The 22,575-nt window shown below is 40.3% G+C and overlaps 3 protein-coding genes across 3 annotated transcripts in view; 2 read left to right on the top strand and 1 right to left on the bottom strand.

Moving 5' to 3' along the window:
* The window catches only part of HAO2 (hydroxyacid oxidase 2), a 28,270-nt gene extending 21,858 nt beyond the window's left edge, over positions 1–6,412 (top strand). The window contains exons 6-8 of the mRNA XM_063294645.1: positions 2,363–2,521; positions 4,359–4,428; positions 5,266–6,412. Of these exons, the coding sequence (XP_063150715.1) occupies positions 2,363–2,521; positions 4,359–4,428; positions 5,266–5,321 (285 nt within the window). The 3' untranslated portion in view covers positions 5,322–6,412. The remainder of the gene's footprint in view (positions 1–2,362; positions 2,522–4,358; positions 4,429–5,265) is intronic.
* The window catches only part of PEX5 (peroxisomal biogenesis factor 5), a 347,422-nt gene that overhangs the window by 145,926 nt on the left and 178,921 nt on the right, over positions 1–22,575 (bottom strand). The gene's annotated exons all lie outside the window — the stretch shown is intronic.
* On the top strand, positions 12,670–18,396 carry LOC134492497 (3 beta-hydroxysteroid dehydrogenase/Delta 5-->4-isomerase-like). The gene is made up of 3 exons (XM_063296669.1): positions 12,670–12,882; positions 15,194–15,358; positions 17,558–18,396. The coding sequence occupies exons 1-3, from the start codon at positions 12,729–12,731 to the stop codon at positions 18,370–18,372; spliced, it is 1,134 nt and encodes a 377-aa protein (XP_063152739.1). The 5' UTR covers positions 12,670–12,728; the 3' UTR covers positions 18,373–18,396.

Raw genomic sequence — 22,575 nt, forward strand, 5'->3', positions numbered from 1 at the left:
CAGAGGTGAGGCAGGCCCCTTCACTCCTGACCTTCCGGAAGGCCCTGAAGACCTGGTTCTGCCATCTCACCTGGGGTGGGAAAGTGAATAATCATTCTTGGGGATGGCTCGCACCCTAGAGTCTCTCCCACCAGCCTGGATTTTACATCTCTCTTGGATTTTATTTATTGTGTTTTATCATAATTGTTTTATGTGATTTTAATGTTTATGTTTTGTGTGGGATTTTATTGTAAACTGCCCAGAGTCCCTCTTCTGGGGGAGATGGGCAGTGGCTAAATGTGAGTAGTAGTAATAATAATAATAATAATAATAATAATAATAATAATAATAATAATAATTTTATCCTTTATTGTAATATTTCATTAGTATCCTGTACATATAAAAATTTATGTTTAAAATTTTTCATTGCCTATTTCCATCAAGCTGGAACCAATTACCATAATTTCCATAGAAATATCACTTTGAATAGTGCAAATTCAAATAACGCGACCATTTAATGGGATTCATTAACTGCACTAATCAAGATCTACCTGTAGTAAAGAAAAAGATATATTGTGATGCCTGATTGCTAATTTTTCCATGTTAAAATTACAACATGCACATGCAGCCTTTTAACCTATTAGCCAATGTTTAGAAATATATAGACCTAGATCTAGATAGATATTTGGTGGTGGTGGTGATTAAAAAAACCCTTTTAAGGATATAGTTTTGAAAGTTAATCTCACTGATTCCTTTTCCTAAGTAAAAGAAGAACACTTGTCAAGTTTTTGGTAATGTATGATACATGATTGCACATTGGCTTAATTCATTAATATGTACTTATTTATGTATGTTTGATTTCTCATTATGTTCTCTGAATAAGATAAAGCCAATGGGACTCTCTGCCTTTCCTTTCAAATTGCAGATCATTCAAAGGAGAGGGTAAGACAGTCTCATTCTGATGTGAAAGCTTTATTTTGGGGGTTTCTTCCAGTATCTTTAGTCAACAAATCTTTAAGCTTTCATTTTCAAATACATTTGAGGGGGATATAAATCACCCAGAAGAGGCACAACAAATATCAAGGGTACCTACCAATGCATTTGTTAGCACTGCCAAATAAACTCCAAGGGCATAATTTATGTGAGCGTGAGAAAAGGAAAGGTTGACGCCAGTATAACTGTAGCATCAGCAGCCTGATCCCATTTCAGATTTCCTTCATTGTGTCCCTCTATGTTTTTTCCAAAGAAAAGTAGGAAATCTAATTAACTAATCTCCCTAATCTTTAGAATACCAAATGTACATTCACATCATTGTACAGACATGCAAAGCAGGTAGAGTGAATGCAATCTCAGAATGAGCTTGTACTGGGAAGTATCCTTCAGCATCAGAACAAGCTTAGGGGACCAAAATTAAGTTGTATGGCTGCCACTCCTCCCAAATATCTGCCCCCTGAAGGAATCACATCGTTCTGCCTGATGAATGATCCAGATGTCTTGACTCTCAGAAATACTTTAAAATAATACCTTTACTGGTAGGTATGTTCACTGCCTTGAGTTACATATAAAAAGGAGGGATTTAAAAAATCTAATATAATAATAACAACAACATTAATAATTTGTTTATTATATATCTATCCATCCAATTTCTAGGCCGCCCAACCCCCAAAACATTCATCTGGCCATCCATCCATCCATCCGCTAGGCTCCCCAACTCCAAAATGACTCTGGGAGTCTTCACAAAATTAAAAACAGAATAAACATCATAGTACCACTTATAGCAAAATAGCAATAAAAGCATTACTCTGCATCACAGACATTAAATCATTATAGCAACTATCAATAAAAATACAAAAGAAGTCTTCTTGTAAAAGGTTTTAAATGGCTTTTGCAAAACTTATCAGGATGTTAATATTAACATCTATGCACTGCTTACTTGGTGGCCATGTATATTTATTCTGTAATTTAATTGTTTTAATTTAAATTTTTTTGTTTTATAGTTTTTATTGTTGTAAGCCACTCTGAGTCACTTGCTGAGAAGGGCAGCTATAGAAATCAAACAAACAAATAAATAGGAGTCTCTCTTGGAAGGGAGTTTCGGAGTTTAAGCACAGCCCCTGAAAACCCATTTCCTCCTCCCGACCAAATGGATATCAGGGCTTGTTAGGATATACAAAAAGTTCTTGGCAAATAATCTCAATAGACAACCAGGTTAGTAGAGAAGAAGGCATATGTCGTTCAGGACTTTTTCAGCACTTCAGACTGTATTACTGAAAACTAACTGGAAATGGGTGCAGCTGTTTTTGTTAAGAACTCACAATTGCCCCATCCCATGCAACTGTGATATTTTAAATCAATTAATTAATTTCATTGGTCATCTTTGCAGATTGCTGCTCTGGTTGAAGTTACTACTGCAGTGCAAGGCAAAATCGAAGTTTACTTGGATGGTGGAATACGAACTGGGAATGATGTATTGAAAGCATTGGCACTTGGAGCAAAATGCGTCTTCATTGGAAGGCCGACTATGTGGGGCCTAGCCTACAAGGTGAATATAAATCCCTGCGTATTAGTGACAATGATAGATGAATAGTTGAAGATGAATAGCTGTCTCTTTATGCAAACTGGAGCCAGCTTCCCCATTTTCTTTATATTTGCACTCACTAGATAATGTTTCCTATTTGATTTCATACTGCATGCCTGTTTCATGAGCAAGCTGACTGTATAAACTTGATTTATTTAATAAGATTTATTACATCTGCATGTATTCACACACACAGAAAGACACATTTTTAGATTCACTTCATGCTTCTGATGCAGCAGGCTCTTAGCAAGACCAGTTCATTAAGTTATGATTCAGACAAGGATAATGGAGGAAGATCTCTTTGCAGAATGAGAGTTTTAAGCCTTGTTGATCATGTACCATAGGAAAGGCTGGTATTTAGGAAACAAAAGTCCAATATTTACTGACAAGTCTTTGGTCAGGCTTAAAAAAACCTGCTAGAATTTAGCCTTGGTCTCTCATGTGCTTGAACACGTCTTTGTCTTTTTGCAGAGCATTATACCCTTTCTTTAAAGATAAACCTAATGATAACAACAACAATAAGGTTTACTGAATCTTATGATAGCTGGGGGCATGGGAAATTCAGAGAAAGTGGAAAAGAAGGAAGTGAGGGTATGTTGTAAGGTCAGGATAACTGCACTAAAATGAGCTGTAATCAAACTGTTCTGGAGAAAATTGGACTACCTCCTTATAGGGCATCTTCAGGAGGGTCAAAAAAGTCAAGAGGGTAGCCATGATCACACAATCAAAGCATTGCCCCTTTTTACATGTGTTTTTACACAACACACATTAAAAAGGGCAGGACTTTCTTTGCACAATTACAGCTGCCATCTTGACTTTTTTGACCCCCCATTTCCTTGTATCGAACTGATAGAATCTCCTCTTTGTTCTGAAGCCACCTGAGAATTGGATCGCTTACCCAGAGTTGATCCTTGTTTTCCACCCTAGTTTCAGTTTCTTTTTGGTAATGATCTATGTTGCCAATAAAATAATAATAATTAGTGAGAATATGAAACCCATGATCCTTAGATTTCTCTGGGAACAGATTTTTGAGATACTACTACTCCATTAAGCAGAAACAATTGTACTGAATGTACAATTGTACTCTAATGCCTTTCTGATCTCAAAAATCCACACATCATTTATTGATGAGACACACTTCTGAGAGACAGCAAATGGTTTTGAAAATAATGTACAAAACAGGATAGCTTTATTGTTTTTTTAAGTCAATAGATATAACTTGCACCTGTAAAAAAAATTCTTCTCAAGGCATTTATATGAACACCTATGTACTTTGGTGGAACTTGTATATGAAAAGTCTGCATGGAGGTTGAAAATAGAGACAGATTTTATGGATTTTTTTTGATCAATGAAAAAACTTGCAACCCAAAACAGTACCCAGACATTTGGACAGTAAATGAAAGGGTTCATGCAGATCCATACATATCTAATAACTAGTTCAAACTTTCCTGCTGTGCCAATTTATTTGGTCTCTTAGCAATGCTGTTAGAGATACTGAAGACTCCCACATATTCTTGGGAATGGCTGAGAGACAAGTAATATTTTTTCGAGAACTAGAAGTGGAACAAAGCCAGCCTGCATCCCTTCTTTACAGAGTCATGGCACCAGCATCTTGCTCAGATAGGGTCTGTGGATTTTTCATAGCTTTAAAAGCTGACAGTTCTGATTAGAAACAAAAGAACAATAAATACAAAGACAACATCATAGAAAATGCTGTTACTGAGAGCCTTTTGTCTGAAAACCGCAGGATTCTGTATCTTCAAGCTATCATCATTTACAATGCCATTCATTTTTGGAACAGGGTAAAGAAGGACTTCAAGAAGTTTTGAAGATTTTAAAAGATGAATTTTGTTTGTCAATGGCTCTCACAGGTAAATACAGTTTTAATTTACCGTTGTGTTTTAATTTTTCATTTCTTTGATTGATATGCCTCTATGTATTGATTTGATTTGGAGGGCCTCCCAACTCTAGAACTACTCTGAGCAGGTTACAGCTTAAAAGCAGAAAAACAAGGGAGAATCTGAAGCAGCCATTTGATCATATCCCATATACAAAACAAACACTGGCAAGGCTCCACAAACACTCTGTCCCAAGGCCTGGGAGAACAGCGGTGTTTTTAAGATTCCTGGAAGGGTGGAAGCTATGTGGATCTCTGGGGGGATATCGTTCCAGAGGACAGGTGCCATGACAGAAAAGGCACACTTCCTGGGTTCCAATAAATAGCATTTTTTGATTGAAGGGACTTGAAGGGCACCAACTCTGCCCAATCTTACTGGGCAGGCAGAAATCAGAGAGAGATAGGCAGTCCTTCAAAAAACCAGGCCCTATGCCCTGAAGGGCTTTATAAGTAGTAACCAGCACCTTGAATTGCACCTGGAAGTCCACTGGCAAGCAGCACAGCCCACAGAGCAGTTTGCCTCAGTGAAGCAAATTCTATATAACTTTGATATATTCAGTCTCAAAATTCGTAAGGTGAATTTGCAGAGGAAGGTGTTTGTCAGCTGACAAGAAATTCATTTGTATTTGAAAGACAGGGAAATTTTAAAAATGCAAAATTAGATTTCCATGTTTAAAGAATAGTTAGAAATGTACCTCAATTCATCTGCTCAAAACAAGGAACTTAAACCTGCTTTTTTTTTTGATGTGCCTTGATTTTTTCTTGGTGTACTAAGATGCTTTAACCATTTGCATATTTTCTTTTCATTTAGGATGTAAAAATGTCTCCAAAATTGGCCGGCATCTTGTTCAGTATTCCAAGTTGTAAAGAAATTTTCTGCAGCACTCACCAGACCAGAAGCACTGATTAAAAACGAGGGAGAAAACCCAGCCACCAACCACACATCAGAAAGTTCATTTCATGAGAATTTGCAGTGCCCTGAAATGAACAGGACCCAGCAGCTTAATAGCTGACCTCTACTTGACTGTGAACTGGGAGATCCCATCCTTTTGCTTGTCTGTGTTCATGATTCCCAACTAGGAAACATCCCTTAAACACTTTCAATTCTCCTCCCTAGATTAAGTGAGTGAAATGCTGTATTATCCAGTGATTTATGTGTTTCACTTAGAATAATAGAATCAGAAAATCGTGGAATCACTTACTTGGAATGGCTCACTTAGGCCACTGAGTCCAAGTACAGCTCAATGATGAAATCTAAATTAAAGCATCCCTGGCAGGTTTCTGTCCAGCAACCATCTGAACATATTCAACAAAAAAAGAAGCAACCAACTTCCTAGATTAGGGGTTCCTCTGTCAAACTGTCTTTTTTATTAGACTCATTTTTCCTTACCAGAACCTGTCTTCAGAACGTATTATTTGGGGTCCTGCACTTTGGGGCAGTTCTAGATGGCACAGCTCCCCTCACTGAATTCAATGATTCAGATGAGGTTAGTATACCAAGCCATGATGTGAGAGGACAAGGTGACTTATCTGCAAGTCTGGACTGCTCCCAGAGGAAATCAATCCATCAGTCAGACTTTGCCATTCCTGAGCAATAGATGATCCTAGAGATGCAAACAACTGAAATTGTTTGCAAATTTCAGTAGAGTGATTTTTCATTTTTGAAACCATCTTAAAGTTCTATATTATGTTGCAACAATCCAATCTCAGGGAAGAAAACTAACATCACAAACCCTGCAGCTTAAAAACTCCAAAACAAGAAAAATGCAGTCCCCAACAATAAAGAGATTGCTTAACCCTGCAGCAAAATATGCCTCTTATTTTTATCTCTGTGGATTAAGGGAGGCTGACCACAAAAATGGCTTCACAAAGTCCCAAGATGCTGAATTTTTGCTTGTAATCACAAATTCATCAAAGTGTATATCACTCTCTGGAATAAAGGCCAAAACACAAACTTCGTAATGTCAACTCCTTTGAAGGACACTTTAGTTACCAGGAAGTCTTGTGTCCCTTGGCTTCCCTAGTTCTGGCTGTAAACTAGCCTTCCAGTCTGAGGGCCAGCTAAAGTCTCTGAAATGTTGCCTTAGAACTGAACCTTCTAGAAGTTGTGTGAAACCAGTCTTCCTTAAGACCTAAGAATGCTGGGAATTGGATGACAAAAAAAAAACCAACCCGTATCAGCCCTATGTTGCAGCCATTTTCCTAAGTAGGAATCAGTAGAGAAAGACAAGAAGTTTGCAGGTCTGTTGAAAGTGTGAACAGAAAGGACCTACTGAGGAGAATGGTACTGTTTGAGACAGGGTTTGACTGTTGGCAGCGTAACAAGTTTGCAGAAAACTGCAACTCTTGACCTCTAGAAAATTTGTTTAGATCTGACATTCCCTCAGAGATAATCGTGTCTATGCTGACATTTCTGCCGGCCTTCACTTGGAGCCTACCTGCATGTTCCAATGATACCTGACCTTGTAGCAAACTCATCGCTCCTTAGATAAGACATTAAAATGGCACTGTTATCAGCCCATGAGATAGATATCAAGGGTCTCCCACAATAACAAAACTTTCTGTAGTAGCCCCAAGGATTTATGAGGGTTATGGGGAAACATGCCGAGCGCTTTGAAAAGGAAGGACAAATATATGGAGACTTTAATTGTCTATTGCTACTACACAGAGCCACAGAAATATCAGATCTCTGACTTTTCAGACTGAACTAAATGTAGCAACTACGGCAGCAGATGATAAAGGCAGCAGTAAGGACCTGGGTGCTGGGTTCAAATTATGTCTATTATTAGAGCTAAGCAAAAATAAGTGAGTAATCTCCGCCTCCCTCAGGCCTTCTGCCTCTTCAGAAATGATTAGCCATGTTTAAGTGATAGAAATATAGATGGGAACCAACGAGCAAAGAGAGAAAATTCTCAGCCACTGAGAGCAAAAAAAGGAAAAAGGTTATTTCAATGATTCTCGTAATTGCCACGTAAGTGACTGACAGGTTAAGTTTGATCCTTTAGTCCAAGGATTAAAAAGAAAAGAAAAGTACATAAATTCTAAACACATGCATTGCAATAATAATCACACTGGATTGTGCAAACAGTAGAGATTAGGCTAAAAGGATTGAATTCCTTGTGGTGTAGAATGTTGGGGGAATCCAGCCACTGGATTTTCAGTCCCAAAATGCAAGATGGGGTCTATTTCAAAGTAAAGGCCTGTAGGAATCTATTGCAAATTATTTTTGCTTATGACATCGACAGATGAATGAAATCACTCTTACGTCAAACTCTGCATTGTGCTCAGTTGTCAAAAGTAACAGAAATGAAGAGGACTTTGAAGTACAAGATAGTCAGATACAGTACTGAATTCTGGGGAAAAACAATGCAATTCACTCCTTGCATACTCAAAAGTAAACTTGAATATGTTAAGTGGAGCTTACTCCTGGGAAAACATCCATAGAATTTTGATATATATATATATATAATCAGTTCTTATTTTTATAACAGTCCTACACCTTGTATTGTTCAAGGTACATTTATCGAGATGACAAAAATTATCTTAATAATAATAAAATGGAAAGAAAGTGCTTTGTATTACAGGTAGACCTTGTTTAGTGACTGCCTTGTACAGTGACCATTCACAGTTACAACAGTGATGAAAAAATAATTTTGTGACCAATCCTCACATTTATGACTTCTGCAGGTCTGTAAAGCAAAGGAAAGCTGAAGTAAGTTCATAAGCACAGTTGCAGTTTCACTTAGCAACCACTTTGCTTAATGAGTTGCCAGTCCCAATTGTGGTCACTAAATGAGGACTATTGTTCCAATTTCTCATCTATTGTCCTATTAAGCTTGCTGCTGGGGTTCAGGATTTTAAGCCTGGAAAAGAGAAGGAAATATAAAAAGTTTATTTAAAAGAAAAAGGCATTCCAGACATTTTTAGTCAACAAGCAGAATGCCATACCTCCTGATAAGTATCACAACACAGAAGCCTTTCCATATATAACCCAATGTATCTTTCTCCCTCCTCTGCATTTTCCCAAACAGTCTAAACCTGGCTTCTTTGTGAAATGCCCTATATTTTTAACATTGTTCTTTTGGGAAACAAACCATCTTTCCACAGCCCATGACGGCATTCCAACTTTCTCCATGACCTAGGTTTACTGTTCAGCTTTATAATGTCCTGAAATTCAGTCTTGACAGCTTCTACAACTTTTCAACGCCCCCCCCCCCTCTCCTTATCATCTTCTTGAATGTATCCTGGTGTTTGAGTACGTCTTCCTTCATTAGTGGACAATGTCTGTAGCTCAGGGTTGAAATCTTGGGTTCTTGGTGTTCTCTGAACTTGGTTGTTTTCCTGCAAATGTTTTGTTAGCAAACTAGGTAACATCATCAGTTTGAGGGAGAGTGGGGTTTGCTGGCTGTTTATAGATAGTAGCTTGCTCTGCCAGACTTGCTTGGGGTGAAGTTTCTTCCTTGGTAGTTCCTCAATCAGGGTACTGTTTCTTCCCTTCCCTTGTTCATCTGGTACTATTTCCTGATTGCTGAGATGTTGGTTGCTGGGGAGCATGTGCTTTGAGCTGTTTGTTTCCTTTTGGCTGTACCTTTTTAAATGGTATGCAGATAGGGTTTATCTCTATATATCTTGTTGATGGCTGGTTTGTTGGTATGCCAGCCTTCCAGGAATTCCCTAGTATTTGAATCTGACTTAATCTAAAATGTAAAAAGTTTTCCAATTGTGGTTCAATTTGTCTGTGTTGAGAGATTAATGCATCACTCTCCCATGCACTGATAATGTTACCTAATCTGGTAACAAAACTTCTGCAGAAAACAACGAAACTCAGATAACACCAAGTACTTAATACAGATAAGTGGATATTGGGAGGGTGGGAGGAAAATGCCAGTAAGTTATTTCATTTTAATTTCAGGGGCGAAATGTCAAGGACAGAGCAAAGCAGGAAAAAAAGTTTTTTTTTTTCATTCTGATCACTCACCTTGACATCTAATTCAAGAGATCTCGGGATACCTCCAGATGTCAGATCTGATCCAGACAGTTGTAGGCAACTTTAGCCAGTTCTACTGTATATGCTCAGCTGGGTATTCATATGCACATCTCACTGCATATGTAGCAGATGTGAAAAGCTGCTTCCATTCACAGGTCTCTCTTGCCTGGAGGGGGCTGAACCTTGAGGCCACCCTGGATGCTTCTCTGCTGAACAGAGATACTAACTCACTTGAGTTATAAGGTAATTACTTTAGTGACATAGTTTTAAAGAAGTCAATTAATTGCTCCAGAGTAGTATTTCATTCCTAACCCCTGAGAGAGGCAAGTTTTTCTCCAGGCTGATTTTATGATGGCTCAGGTTCTGGCCAATCCAGTTTGTTTCCTCAGCTGGCCTTGGGAAACTTTCCCAAACATCCATCTTTCCAATGAATTCTAATCTCGGAACTGTAAGATCCACTTATGATTTCTAAGTTGTACATGGCTGGAAGGGTATTTATTGCCATTCTTGTAATGCTAGACAGAAGTCAAGGGCAGTGAGAAAAACTCTTCCAATTCTTGGAAAAGGGATTGGTGAGTTATGAGCAATAATGACACTGGTCAACACAAAGAATCCTATCCTTGTTTTGCTTTTTCATCCCAAAGCAGCCTGGGATAAGACACTGACTAGCTGAAGGGAAGGAACATAACAGTCATTCAGTCCTTCCTCCACCATACATTTTTAAATTTATATGTTTCAAAATAGCTTTCTCACTGGAGTGAAGAAAGCAGCATGTTTTAAATAACAAAAACGTTAACTTGGGAATGAAATTTAATAGCAGTTTCAACCCATTACTTCGGCTGAAATGTAATGTGTGTGACATTACATCTATGGTAGGCTGACCATAGGGGATGCGGTGGCACTGCGGGTTAAACCGCTGAGCTGCTGAGCTTGCCGATCGGAAGGTCGGCAGTTCGAATCCGCGTGACGGGGTGAGCTCCCGTTGCTAGTCCCAGCTCCTGCCAACCTAGCAATGCAAATGTGAGTAGATTAATAGGTACCGCTTTGGCGGGCAGGTAACGGTGTTCTGTTTAGTCACGCTGGCCACATGACCATGGAAGTGTCTACGGACAAACGCCGGCTCTTTGGCTTTGAAACGGAGATGAGCACCGCCCCCTAGAGTCAGACATGACTGGACTTAATGTCAAGGGAAACCTTTACCTACCTTAGGCTGACCATACGTCCCGTTTTGAATGGACAGTCCCATTTTTTTTAACATTTCCAGACTGTCCCGTCCTTTTAATATAAATGTCCATTTTGTCCCTTTTTCTTAAAAACCTTACTTAAAAATTTGAAAGTTCCCACAAACCTGTCAGAATGCAGTCTGACTTTGAGTGGAAGGAGGGGGAGCTCAGCAGAAACGGCAGGAAAAAAGCTGCAGAGCTCAACCCAGCAGGAAACCTAAAAAGAAAAAAACAGGATCAGCTGATAGGCGGTGATGAAAGGGTGAGCTGATTGGCTCCTGCCTGAAGCCAATTCAGTGGTTCTAGCAGGCAGAGCTTATAACACAGCTTAGAAGCTGGCACAGAAAAAGAAAAGTATTTTAGATAGCTTCAGTGAGCATGCCAGAGAAACACAGGTTATTGCTCTTACACATTCAGCCCTCCCAAGCATAAAGAATCACACCCTTAGAATATTAGGTTAAGAAGTAAAAAGAAGCTTGCTGACTTTATTCTTTGTTGTTCTGTAACATCCATCTTGGTGGAAAAAGATGAAGTTCCTTTGCTCTTCTTTTCTAATTACATAGTTTGCCCTAAACTCTCAGCCCTACAGCTGCCAAGAGGTGTGTGAAAGAAAGGGGCAGAATCCTTCATCAAGGCCCAAGCACCTGGCCCTGATGAAGAGAGCAGCATCCATGCTGTCTTTCCCCGGGTGGAGAAGAGGGAAAGAGAGAAACAGGAAGTGGGACAGGCAACAAACAGCTTCCTCAGAGTTGCATTTTGGGCAACTTAATTTACATGTTAATGAGGCATGCTGGATTTGCCAAAACTTCCAAGACCACATAGTGCCCAGAATGGAGGAGAGCAGCATACATCCATGTGCTTGCTTCTGGTGGAGAAGAAGGAAGAGAGAAAGAGGAAGTGGGAGTGGCAACGAACAGCTTCCTCAGAGTTGCATTGTTGGACAAGTCAATTTGCATGCTAATTCACATGCTGATGAGGCATGCTGGATTTGCCAGGACTTCCAACAAGAATAACTGCCTATTTTCCAGAGGCCACTAGCTGGCCATGTGAGAAATAAGACACTGGATGTTCCAGATCTCTGGTTTGATCCTGCAGGGCTTCATTTGTAACATTTGCATGGGAGAGTTTGTCCTGTCCATAAAATGTCACAGCTTTCCCATTCCTGACAATCCTTGCATTACTATCGTATTTCAAAAACCTTGGATCAGTTTAGATATTCTGCAAGATCAAGGGATGACAGGTTTTTCCAGTTCTGCATCAACGAGGTGCAGTCAAGTAGCAACCAAGGCCAAGGAGGCAGACAGGTCCATATTTAAATATAGTACTCTCAAAGGGAGAGTAAAAAATGTCAAGGAATAAAGTAGAACTTGTTTGTTCATTCGTTCAATGGGAAGATGTTCAGTGGATAGTATGGATAGTTCTGACTTAATTTAAAAGAGAAACATCATTATATTTCTCTTAAGCTCAAAATCTGGAATAAGCATCATGGTTAAACCCTCTCAGGGCACAAAATCCCTCAGAAGAATACAGCTGTTTTCCCATAGACCCAACCAGCATTGATAAAGCACTAAAGTCGTCTTTCAAAACTTGACCCAACAAAGATGCTATCTATTCATATATGGGTTTTAAGAAACCTGTCCATTGACATACATGATCCAAACTGACAGAGAAGAGAGGGCTATCTATGGTAGGGAGGGACTAGAAACAAGGTAGAAGTGGTCAGGAGGAAAAGGCCACCTGCAAATGCCCAGAGCCCTCAACTGTCCTCTCAAGCCTTAGATCACAGGCAGAGGCCAAAGATTGTACAGTTTAGTGACTCTTAGAGATTAGAATGTTCCTGTGTTTCATCTCAAAAGCTTGTAGTAACTCAACAGTAGTGGGCAGGAGGAAGAAGATAGAAGCAGACAGCCTTGATTATGAAGACACTCCCACTTGGCCAAGGCCTGCCTGTTGAAACCTCCCTCTTATCCCTAATAAGTTTCTTCTGCATTTTTTTCCCTGTCTCTTTTTCTCTTTTCTTCTAGGAGGAACAGCTGCCCCTGCAGTATTTCCTTGCTCAGCACCATGTCCTTGGCAGGAATAAGGTGCCTGGTGACTGGCGCTGGTGGATTCCTGGGCCAAAGGATTGTTTGCCAGCTGCTGGCAGAAGATGAGAGTTTGGCTGAAGTCAGAGTCTTGGACAAAACGATCAGCACTGAAGCACTCCAGGATTTTGGAAGTAAGTAAGTTTGTTGAAAGGAGAGGGTAACTTGGATGCTCAGGAAGAAATATCCAAATCGACATTGTAGAAGCTTCTCATCTGGAGGATCCCACTTTGCTCAGATGGCAAATCAGTGTCTCAAGCAAGCCACTTCAGACTGCAGGTGAAGGTTCACATGATGGAAACCTCCTCTTTGTTTTTTTTTTATACACAGAATGTTAGGTAACAAACTATATTAGGACCCTTTTCCTTGACATGTGAGTTTTCTATGATAAGAACTGTTTCTTCTGTGGAGGAGCATTCCATCAGCTGAGCCTCAGCCTCAAGTCTGAAGAAGTGTAAACTTAGCCTCTCCCCCTTTCAGCATGGGCCAAACTAGACTTTTTGAATTAGATAATTAATATTTATTATTAATATTTCCACATTACATTGCTGCTAGGAAGCCTATCCTAACTATATATTTTTCTTGCCATTTTAATATTAGCTGAAAGGAAGTGTACATACAGTAGTATGTGTGTGCATGTGCAAATTGGATTAGAAGATTAACATTAAAGAAAGGACAGACGTCATCTCCCCGATGCCCAAAGTAGTGGTGTCCATAAGCTTGTGCACAAATCCAGATTAACAAAAAATGAAGATCAGATATTGTTTGCACTGGTAATAGAGAAAAGCTTAAAAGTAAGCATTAGCAAACATGCACTTAACTTAGTATGTGACAATTGAAAATAGGATTATATCTGGATATATGGATTTGCATAGCTCCTGCCCAGCCTTCATGTTCCTGAAGGCACTTCCTTGTTAGTTACTATAAATGGGTTTGCTTTCCAACCACCTGCCCTTTTTCTTCTCACTGCAAAGCCAGGAAAGCGTTGCTTGTCCTTTTGGTGAAAGAGACCCAAGCAAAACATCCTTGTCCATCAGTTCATTAGCAAACATTCAAAAGACTCTCATCAATATTTCTGACAAAGCAAGAGGACTTCTTCAGCAACTGCCCATTGTTTGGCAGGAAGCTTCCACTTCCCAGGGTCAGAACTAAAGGAAAGCTGAAGGGATCTCGGCAAACTTCCATTCTTCCTTGCAGCCAGAAACAAGTCACTGCAGGGACAAGTAGCTGGGTAAATCAGTAGTGATAGGTAGTTTCAACATTTGTTTCATGTTATTTCAGGTAGGAAGTAGAAATACAGGCATCAAAATCATATCTAAAATGAAATGCAAGAATATTTATATTTTTGGAATGTATTTCCTAAACAGAATACTGAATAGATCTACTCCAATCTAGTATTGGTGCTGGGACAAGTATAAATGTAATGTAAAATCCACTGGGGCTTTGCAGTCCTTAATACTTTTATAAATGGCATTAAATAAGGCACGTTCCTTATTTATTCTTGTTCATTTCTAAGAAATGGTTGCAGCATTTTCAAAGCATGATTACAGTCAGTACAATCATTTAGGTAATAAATTGTAATGTAACAAATGTAATAATGTTTTTAGCAGTATGAATTATATGCACTGTACGTATTATGGTATTAACAGCTCCGTTTTATGCATGTTTCCTCAGAGGACTGATAAAGATATTCAAGGCTATCAACTGCCTGAGTTGTAAGAAGGAACCTCAGCTTGTTTGCTCATTAAGTTCAGCTAATTGTGCCCCTCAGGTTGCAGCTGTGGTGGTTCTGCTGCAAAAGCCTGAACCACTGCCATAGATGAGTTTCCATAGGTCCTAGCTGGGCCCAAGCTGTCTTCCTCTGACCTTTTGTGGCAGGAAAAAAGGCTCAGCTCTTCCTATGATCCCTAGGGCTTTATCCTGCTGCTTGGTCCAACCTCCAGTACAATGTGCTAAGGCAATGTTTCTCAACCTTGGCAACATTATAATGTGCGGACTTTGACTCCCAGAATTCCCCAGCCAGTTGAAGTCCACACATGAGAAATGCCATGCCAAGGTAAAGAGACACCTTATCTGGGGACACACTTCCTCTGCCCTTAAGATAATCTGTTGCTTACAGCCTGTCCTTGTGCATGTAGCAACAGTTATCTTCATGTAGCAACTTATCTTCGGATAAGATGGAGAGCCACAGTTCTTTGTAGTCTTGACTCAAGTCAGGGTTTGTCTTTCAATGGCATTGAAGGGAATTGTTTTTCAGGAGAATGACAAAGACATGGCAGCTCAACTGCTGAGTCCATGGCTGCCCTGCCCTGTATTCTTCTGTGTTATCTGACTTAATCCTCTCCCCTGTTATAAGGATGGTCTGCACTGCTTGCTTTATCATGAACATAAGGAAGGTAAATACAGGCCATTACTTTGCTTGGTTTTTTATTTTTTATCTTCCAGAAGCAAAGAATAACACTCTCTTGACAGTCAGACAAGGGGATATCCGGGATGTGGCACTTCTTCAAACAGCGGTCCAAGGGGTCTCCCTGGTCATCCATGCAGCTTCCATCATTGACACCAGAGGGCTCATTGATCAACAGACCCTGTGGGATGTCAATGTCAGGGGTAAGATGGGATGGTTTTGAGGCCAAGCCAGGGAAGGGCGCTTGCAAAGAGGTTATAAATTCTCTCCAGACTGTGTAGAGGCAGGTCAGCCACTCCTTGGGAGGTGGTGAAAGGGCTGCTCCTGTCTTGGTTATGAGTAACTGTGAGGCACCTCTCTACATTGAGAATGTTTGGGTTGGCAGAAAGAGAGAGTTTAACCTCCTTCCCTCCAAAGATCCCACTGCAGCTGAGAAGCTCGGCAAGACATTACTTGCACATATGGATACGGCTTGCACAAACCCCACAAAGATGTGTGGGAGGAAAATGTCCTCCTTAATGTCTCATGTGGCAAAAAGACAGGGACAACATACCCCCATGCATATCCTTTGTTCTATAGGGAACACAAAACCAGTAATTTTAAACAAATCCCACACAACCCTCATACAGCAGGCAGCAGCAGATTTAGTTGCTGTTGCTGTTGCTATTATTATTATTATTATTATTATTATTATTATTATTATTATTATTATGGTGAGACTCCATAGAGCTAGGTGTACATTTAGCTCCTGGGTCTTTTGTATGACTGATGCTGAAATCAACTTTTGTATTTACCAGACCATTTTTCAAATGAAAAAGAGTATTTTCCTCAGGTTTTACATTTTTTTAAATAACTATACACCAACATCTTTGGCTTAAGTGAGGCACAAATATTTCTTAGACTTCTCTTCTCATTAATTTGAGACCATTTTGTGACAACTGAAGATTTACCCAGAGAACTTTATCTCCATTTTAAGTAGCTTCTCTTTCTGTAGCTCACTCACTTGCCAATAATACTAGTGAGAATCTTGATTATTTTCCCCCTGAAATGTTTTATCCCCATGTATATGTATATGTATATGTATATGTATATGTATATGTATATGTATATGTATATGTATATGTATATGTATATGTATATGTATATGTATATGTATATGTATATGTATATCTGTGTGTATTTTACATGCTATTTCCTTTTTAAGACTCAGCTATGTTATATCACCAGGTAGAAACTGGGAGACTGTGAGTTCTAGTCATGCCTTGGGCACAAAGCCAGCTGGGTGACCTTGAGCCAGTCCTTCTCTCTCAGCCCTGGGAAGAAGGCAATGACAAACCACTTCCAAACATCTTGCCAAGAAAACTGCAGGGACTAGTCCAGGCAGTCCTCAGAAGTCAACTTAGACTCGAAGCCGCCAAAAAAAAAAATTACATCAGTGAGTTAGCTAATCCAGGCACCTGGCCAAATCAAGGTCCATTTTGCATTTTAAAGGAGAGACATTACCAATCCTTCAGATCAAGAAAAATCCTATTCAGGAATTATATTGTTTATTGCTTATTATGAATATTATTTAACAGGGCATATGAGATGGTTCACAGTGTTGAGGTCCAGTCCTGGTATCTGCATCCAGTCCAGAATCATGTGCTATAAATGTCAAGGTCCCTCTTCTCACAGAGATAAGCCACGATTGACATGTTCTAGAAATGTGCACATCCACAGCTGCTTGTAATGAGTGAAGGAGAAAATTAGCTTTCTTCTCTTTCTTCATTGGTTTTATTTTGTAGCAGGTTGCCATCAATGTGGTTACATCAGTAAAATCAAAGCAGTAAAATAATTTTAAAAAGACTAAATATTTCAGCTGAAACTAAGTCATAAATGCAGATAAAAAAAGAAAAAGATGGCAACCCTTGCTAGGTTAGAAGGAAATAACAATGGAAAATGAGTAATTAAGTTATAGGCAATCTGTTTTTCCTATCTGAAACAGCACTGTTCTTGGGATATGCTGGCTGGGAAATTCTGGAAGTTGAAGTCCACACCTCTTAGAGTTGCTAAGGTTGAGAAACTGCAATATATTTTTGACTGGGAAGGGGGTGGGGGAGGGAGAGATGCTGTTCAGTGAGGTCTTTCAGACATCAGGACTAGAAAGGATGATGACACTAAAAAAGGAGGGAAAATATAAGACCCTCCTTTAAATATTTCACTGTAGATCTGGGGCTGTGAAAGTTCTTCAGGTGAATCTTAGCTCAAATTAATCCACAATATGAAGGTTTTTCTAGCAATACTTGCAAAATCAACAGGCTCAGAGGCCTTTGTTCATCAACAGATAAGACCATGTTCTCCTGCAGGGAATAGCAACCAAGTCAGCCCTTTGTAACATTGCTAACATTTCCCTTTTTCTGAAGGTACACAGCTGCTGCTGGAGACCTGCCTCCGCAATGATGTCCAGTATTTTATTTATACCAGCAGTCTTGAGGTGGCAGGTCCAAACAACAGAGGAGATCCCATCTATGATGGTGATGAAAACACCGTGTATCAGATGACCCAAGGACCACCCTATGCTGAAACTAAAAAAGAGGCTGAGAAATGTGTGCTGGAGTTGGATAGCTTGCCACTAAAGGGGGGCAAAAATTTTGTGACGTGTGCTTTGAGGTCCATGTACATCTATGGAGAAGGCAGTCCTTTCCTTCTGTGTCACCTCGATGAAAGCATCTTAAACAACAAGGTATTTTTGAGGCTGTCTAGGAAAGAGGCACTTGTAAATCCTGTCTATGTGGGAAATATTGCTTGGGCTCATATTCAAGTGGCTAAAGCCATGAGAGACCCAACAAAAGTAAAGCAGGTCCGAGGGGGGTTCTACTACATCTCAGACGATACTCCCCACGCAAGCTATTCAGACTTCAATTATGAGCTGACTAAGGAGTTAGGGTTTGGCGTTGAACCCAAACCTGTGATGCCCATCATATTTTTCTATTACTATGCTCTGTTCCTGGAGATTGTGAGCTTCTTGCTCAAGCCTTTCTTCAGATATGTTCCTCGTATCAATCGTTCCCTTGTACTGTTGCTCAACACCCCATTCAGTTTTTCTTACAGGAAAGCACAAAGGGACTTTAACTATACTCCTCAATACTCATGGGAAGAAGCCAAGCAGCATACATGCCAATGGATTACTGAGATAACCCCACTGAGGGCAGCATACTTGAAAAGCAAGACCACCTAAATGCCAGAATAAGAGCCAAAACAGAGGGAATAGGCAGGAGGCATAAGAATATCAAAATACCTAAAATGGGAAAAGAACATATTGAAATACCTGAAAAAATGAAAAATTATTCTGTGTTGTATATACATTTGCACCTTTAAAATATCAAATGAGCATCCCTCCTGACTATTCACCATTTCTCATGGTCCACTTTTAATTTCTGTCAGCATTCAAAATCCCAGTTCCAGAGTGTCCAAACTGTAGTGAATTGTGAGAACATTCATTCTCCTGTGGGAATGAACAGAGGAGCTGGCAGGCCCAGTTTGTTGAGCATCCTTAAGCCCATATGGTTGAATGTTTGTTGCTGTTTATTTGTTCAGTTGCTTTCGACTCTTTGTGACTTCATGGACCAGCCCACGCCAGAGCTTCCTGTCGGTTGTCAACACCCCCAGCTCCCCCAGGGACGAGTCCGTCACCTCTAGAATATCATCCATCCACCTTGCCCTTGGTCGGCCCTTCTTCCTTTTGCCCTCCACTCTCCCTAGCATCAGCACCTTCTCCAGGGTGTCCTGTCTTCTCATTATGTGGCCAAAGTATTTCAGTTTTGCCTTTAATATCATTCCCTCAAGTGAGCAGTCTGGCTTTATTTCCTGGAGGATGGACTGGTTTGATCTTCTTGCAGTCCAAGGCACTCTCAGAATTTTCCTCCAACACCACAGTTCCAAAGCATCGATCTTCCTTCTCTCAGCCTTCCTTATGGTCCAGCCATATGTTACTACTGGGAATACCATTGCTTTAACTATGCGGACCTTTGTTGTCGGTGTGATGTCTCTGCTCTTAACTATTTTTTTAATTGAGATTTGTCATTGCTCTTCTCCCAAGGATTATGTATAGTCACACTGAATTTATTCCACACACACCAGACAAGTGTCTTAGTGCATCAGACAACCATCCAAGGGCTTATGCTCACATCCCTCTAAACATGGCCTGAACATGCTATGATAGCTGTTTTTATGACATGTCCTCATGACGTTGCCTTTATCTCATCCCCAGCCTACGGCTGAGGCAGCTCAAAGTCATTTTTATTTCTTCCAGTTTTAAAGCAGTGTCAGCCCAGCTCTGATTCCCCATGTTAGCCTGTTGTGGGAATGTTGCTTCTCCTCCAGTCACTGCACAGTCTCCTTCATAGTTGCAGAAGACCCTGAATACCATCTTCCTCCAGAGGCAGCTGCCTGTGTAATATTTGACCAGTATTTTCCAGACTGTTGTCTTGTGAAACACCATTAGACCTCTCTTTAAAAAGTAGGACTACTGTAGTGCTCTGAGCTATGCAAGACAGCAAGGACACAGGTAGAGCAGGAAAGCTTCATCTTTCTTCATGCTGAGAAGCGCCTTACTTGCCAATGGCAGCTTCTCACCCAAGAATCATTGCAATTCTTGGCCTGCTTTGGGGGGTTGGGGGTACTGGGGGTCCCTCTGGACTCAGCTGTTGCGGGAGCAGTCATTGCCTGTCTGAGCAGCAATTCAGGCTGAAGAAGGAAGTAGTAGTAGGGCACCCACATGCCCACCCACCTGCTGCAATACCCACTTTGGAGGAGGTGGGGGTGGTGTAGTCCATGGTGCTACCGCTCTATGGGAGACCTTCTTTCCCCTCTTGTAAGCTGCCTTGATAGCAGAGCCAAGGTATCTCTTGCAACTGACAGGAGGTGATGAAGAGGAACAGTTGCTCTCTTGGGGGATCAGGATCAAGTACAATTTGGGGAGTGCCCAGTCTGGCCAGTGGTGGTGATCCACTATGACAACAACTCTCCCTCCCTCCCTCTGGCCACCATGCAACAAGCCTGTTCCCAGCTCCAAGCATCTCAGGGGCAACAGAGACCTGCCCTTCCTCCTGTCTGGGCTCAGGTTATCCCCAGAACTTCTACTGCCCCTCTGCAGAGGCTTCCTTTGAGACCCAGGATGCAGGAGGAAGCCTCACTGGGGAGAATGCAGGGCAGGGGGAGCCATGCTTAAGGAAATACCCTGGTCTTTTGGGAAAAGATTGGTTTTTGAGGTTTCTGTGGCTCTCAAGAGCAGGATGAGATGTCTTGACTAGCTTTCCAATCTGCAACCAGTGGCAGTCCCTATTTTGTGGGATATCTCCAACCTGCCATACAGTACAGTTGGCCCCAATCTTGCTGGCCTTTAGAAAGGCTGTCAAGATCTTGGCTGTTTCTTCAGGCCTTTGGGTCATGATGTGTTGGAGCCCTTATTGATGATGTCATTTCTGTTTGGATCGCCATTTTATTATTTTATTATTGTTTATTGGTTTACGTTGTGGGTTTTTTAAAAAAATTGTTATTGTTGTTAGGTTCTGCTGAATTTTCTATAAGCTGCTCTGAGTTGAGTTGGACAGTGTGTTTTAAATAAATGAACTAAAACATACTTAGAGCAGCCCTGGATTCCTTGGAGAGCAACTTCTTTATTGAAGACATGAAGCCCTGAACGAAGGGCAGCCCACAGCTGCTGTAAGTGCACAACCTTGTTAAAAGTGAAAGAAAACTGAAAAATAGCTGTCTACACTTTGTACCTTTTAAAAAATAAGCATTATTTATTTTTCCCTGAAGACTTGAAGGGGAGACAACTGGGGAGAGACTGTCATGGAGAAAATCTATCTATGTGGTTGCTAAGGGTCGACACCGACTTGACAGCACATAATCAATTTTTGCCTGAAGGGCTGATAAATATTTTTAGATTTTTCTTTTTAAAATACTTAAAAAACTGAAGATGGCACTGAAGATGTTGCCTAGTCGGGCAATGAAACGTCTGCAAGAAAACAACAAGGCTCAGAGAGCACCAAGGACTCCACTTAAAAAGCTATGCTGGATACAAAAACTATCTTGCCAAACTGGATAGTATAATGAAGCAGAGTTTTAAGGATCTGCATATTCTCACTACAAAATCAGATCAAAGGCTAGTAACTCAGTTAATATTTTAACAGAGACCTTGACTTGGAACTTTCTAAAAGAAAAACAGAGTTCCGCATTATTTATTGCCCAATGAACTGCCACAATCTTAATTCTTAAAAGATTACTCTTAGATTGAAACATTCCCCCTCCATCAAAAAATCCTTCAGCGTATGCTTGAAGTTGTTTTTCACTTGGCATTTCTTAGCAAGACATCTTAGATTGATATGATGGAAATCAATTAGCAATTTCTCAACAGCTTCCTAGTGATTCTAATAAAGCTAAATATACCATTCTTTCCATAACAATGGTATTCAAGAGGCTATTACTGTATTCAGCATAAGGCACAGGAGGTTTCCCCTTCCATGTTCTTGGGATATGTTGTAGATCATTGAAAATAGGTGCAGGTTTTCAGGTGTCTAGATTTGTAATCAACCATCCCAGTAAAAATTTCCTCAGCTGTTTATGGGCAGAAGTACAACTGTTTATGGGTTGTGCTTACAGTTAAGAGGAATGACGAGATTCTGGCTCTTGGCTTTTTTTTTCTTTTTACTTGAAATGCTTGCTAGAACCATGTGGTCCTACAGGAAGTCCTCAGAAGAGAAGCCACCTCTGCAAAGAAGCTGGTACTTACTGCTGTGAATGCTTACAACATTTTTGTTTTCACATGAAGAGCGTCCAGCATTACATACCAAAAAGCATCACGCTACCTAGCATGTAAATTAGTTGCTAGTATCGCTCTACTCTTGATTATTTAGGACACAGCCAAATTTTAATTTCCTGCTGAATGCTTGTGAAAAAAATTCCAAACATCCACACTGAATTTCAACCAAGAGAGCAGTAAAGAATTAAAGATGAGATGACAAATTATTTTGATGAGGGTTTTAAAAAAAAAAAAATTCAGAAGAAAACTCCAAAACTGCTTCTCATTCTCCTCCCACCCACCAGCTGAGTTTGGCATACAGTATGGATATGAAAGGGGATTTTTTCCACCTGGAGATGTAAAAGGATAATTTTCAAAAGCAGCATTTGAAATCAACTACATAACACAGCAGACTTTCTGTTACTAAATAAGAATACAAAACATGTTTCTTTCCTTGTCTGCTCTTCAATCAGTGGGTCTTAGCAACCCAGAACCCTAGCTGTTAAGTCGTCTATGCTTGCGTTCTTCCCCTGCCTTTCTTAGACAATTGGACCTATACCATCCAGCCCTGCTCCCTCGCTCCCCAGGGACTCTCCATATCTTTCTGTTTGCCCCTTAATTCTACAACTCCTACCA

This window comes from Candoia aspera, chromosome 2, assembly GCF_035149785.1.
Source record: "Candoia aspera isolate rCanAsp1 chromosome 2, rCanAsp1.hap2, whole genome shotgun sequence".
In the NCBI taxonomy this organism is placed as follows: Eukaryota; Metazoa; Chordata; class Lepidosauria; order Squamata; family Boidae; genus Candoia; species Candoia aspera.

Bases quoted from the DNA above. Each gene is read 5' to 3' on its own strand.
- LOC134492497 (XM_063296669.1), top strand. From the start codon at position 12,729: ATGTCCTTGGCAGGAATAAGGTGCCTGGTGACTGGCGCTGGTGGATTC. The intron at 12,883-15,193 runs GTAAGTAAGTTT...TTTATCTTCCAG, and splicing joins AGCACTCCAGGATTTTGGAA to AAGCAAAGAATAACACTCTC. The intron at 15,359-17,557 runs GTAAGATGGGAT...CTTTTTCTGAAG, and splicing joins GTGGGATGTCAATGTCAGGG to GTACACAGCTGCTGCTGGAG.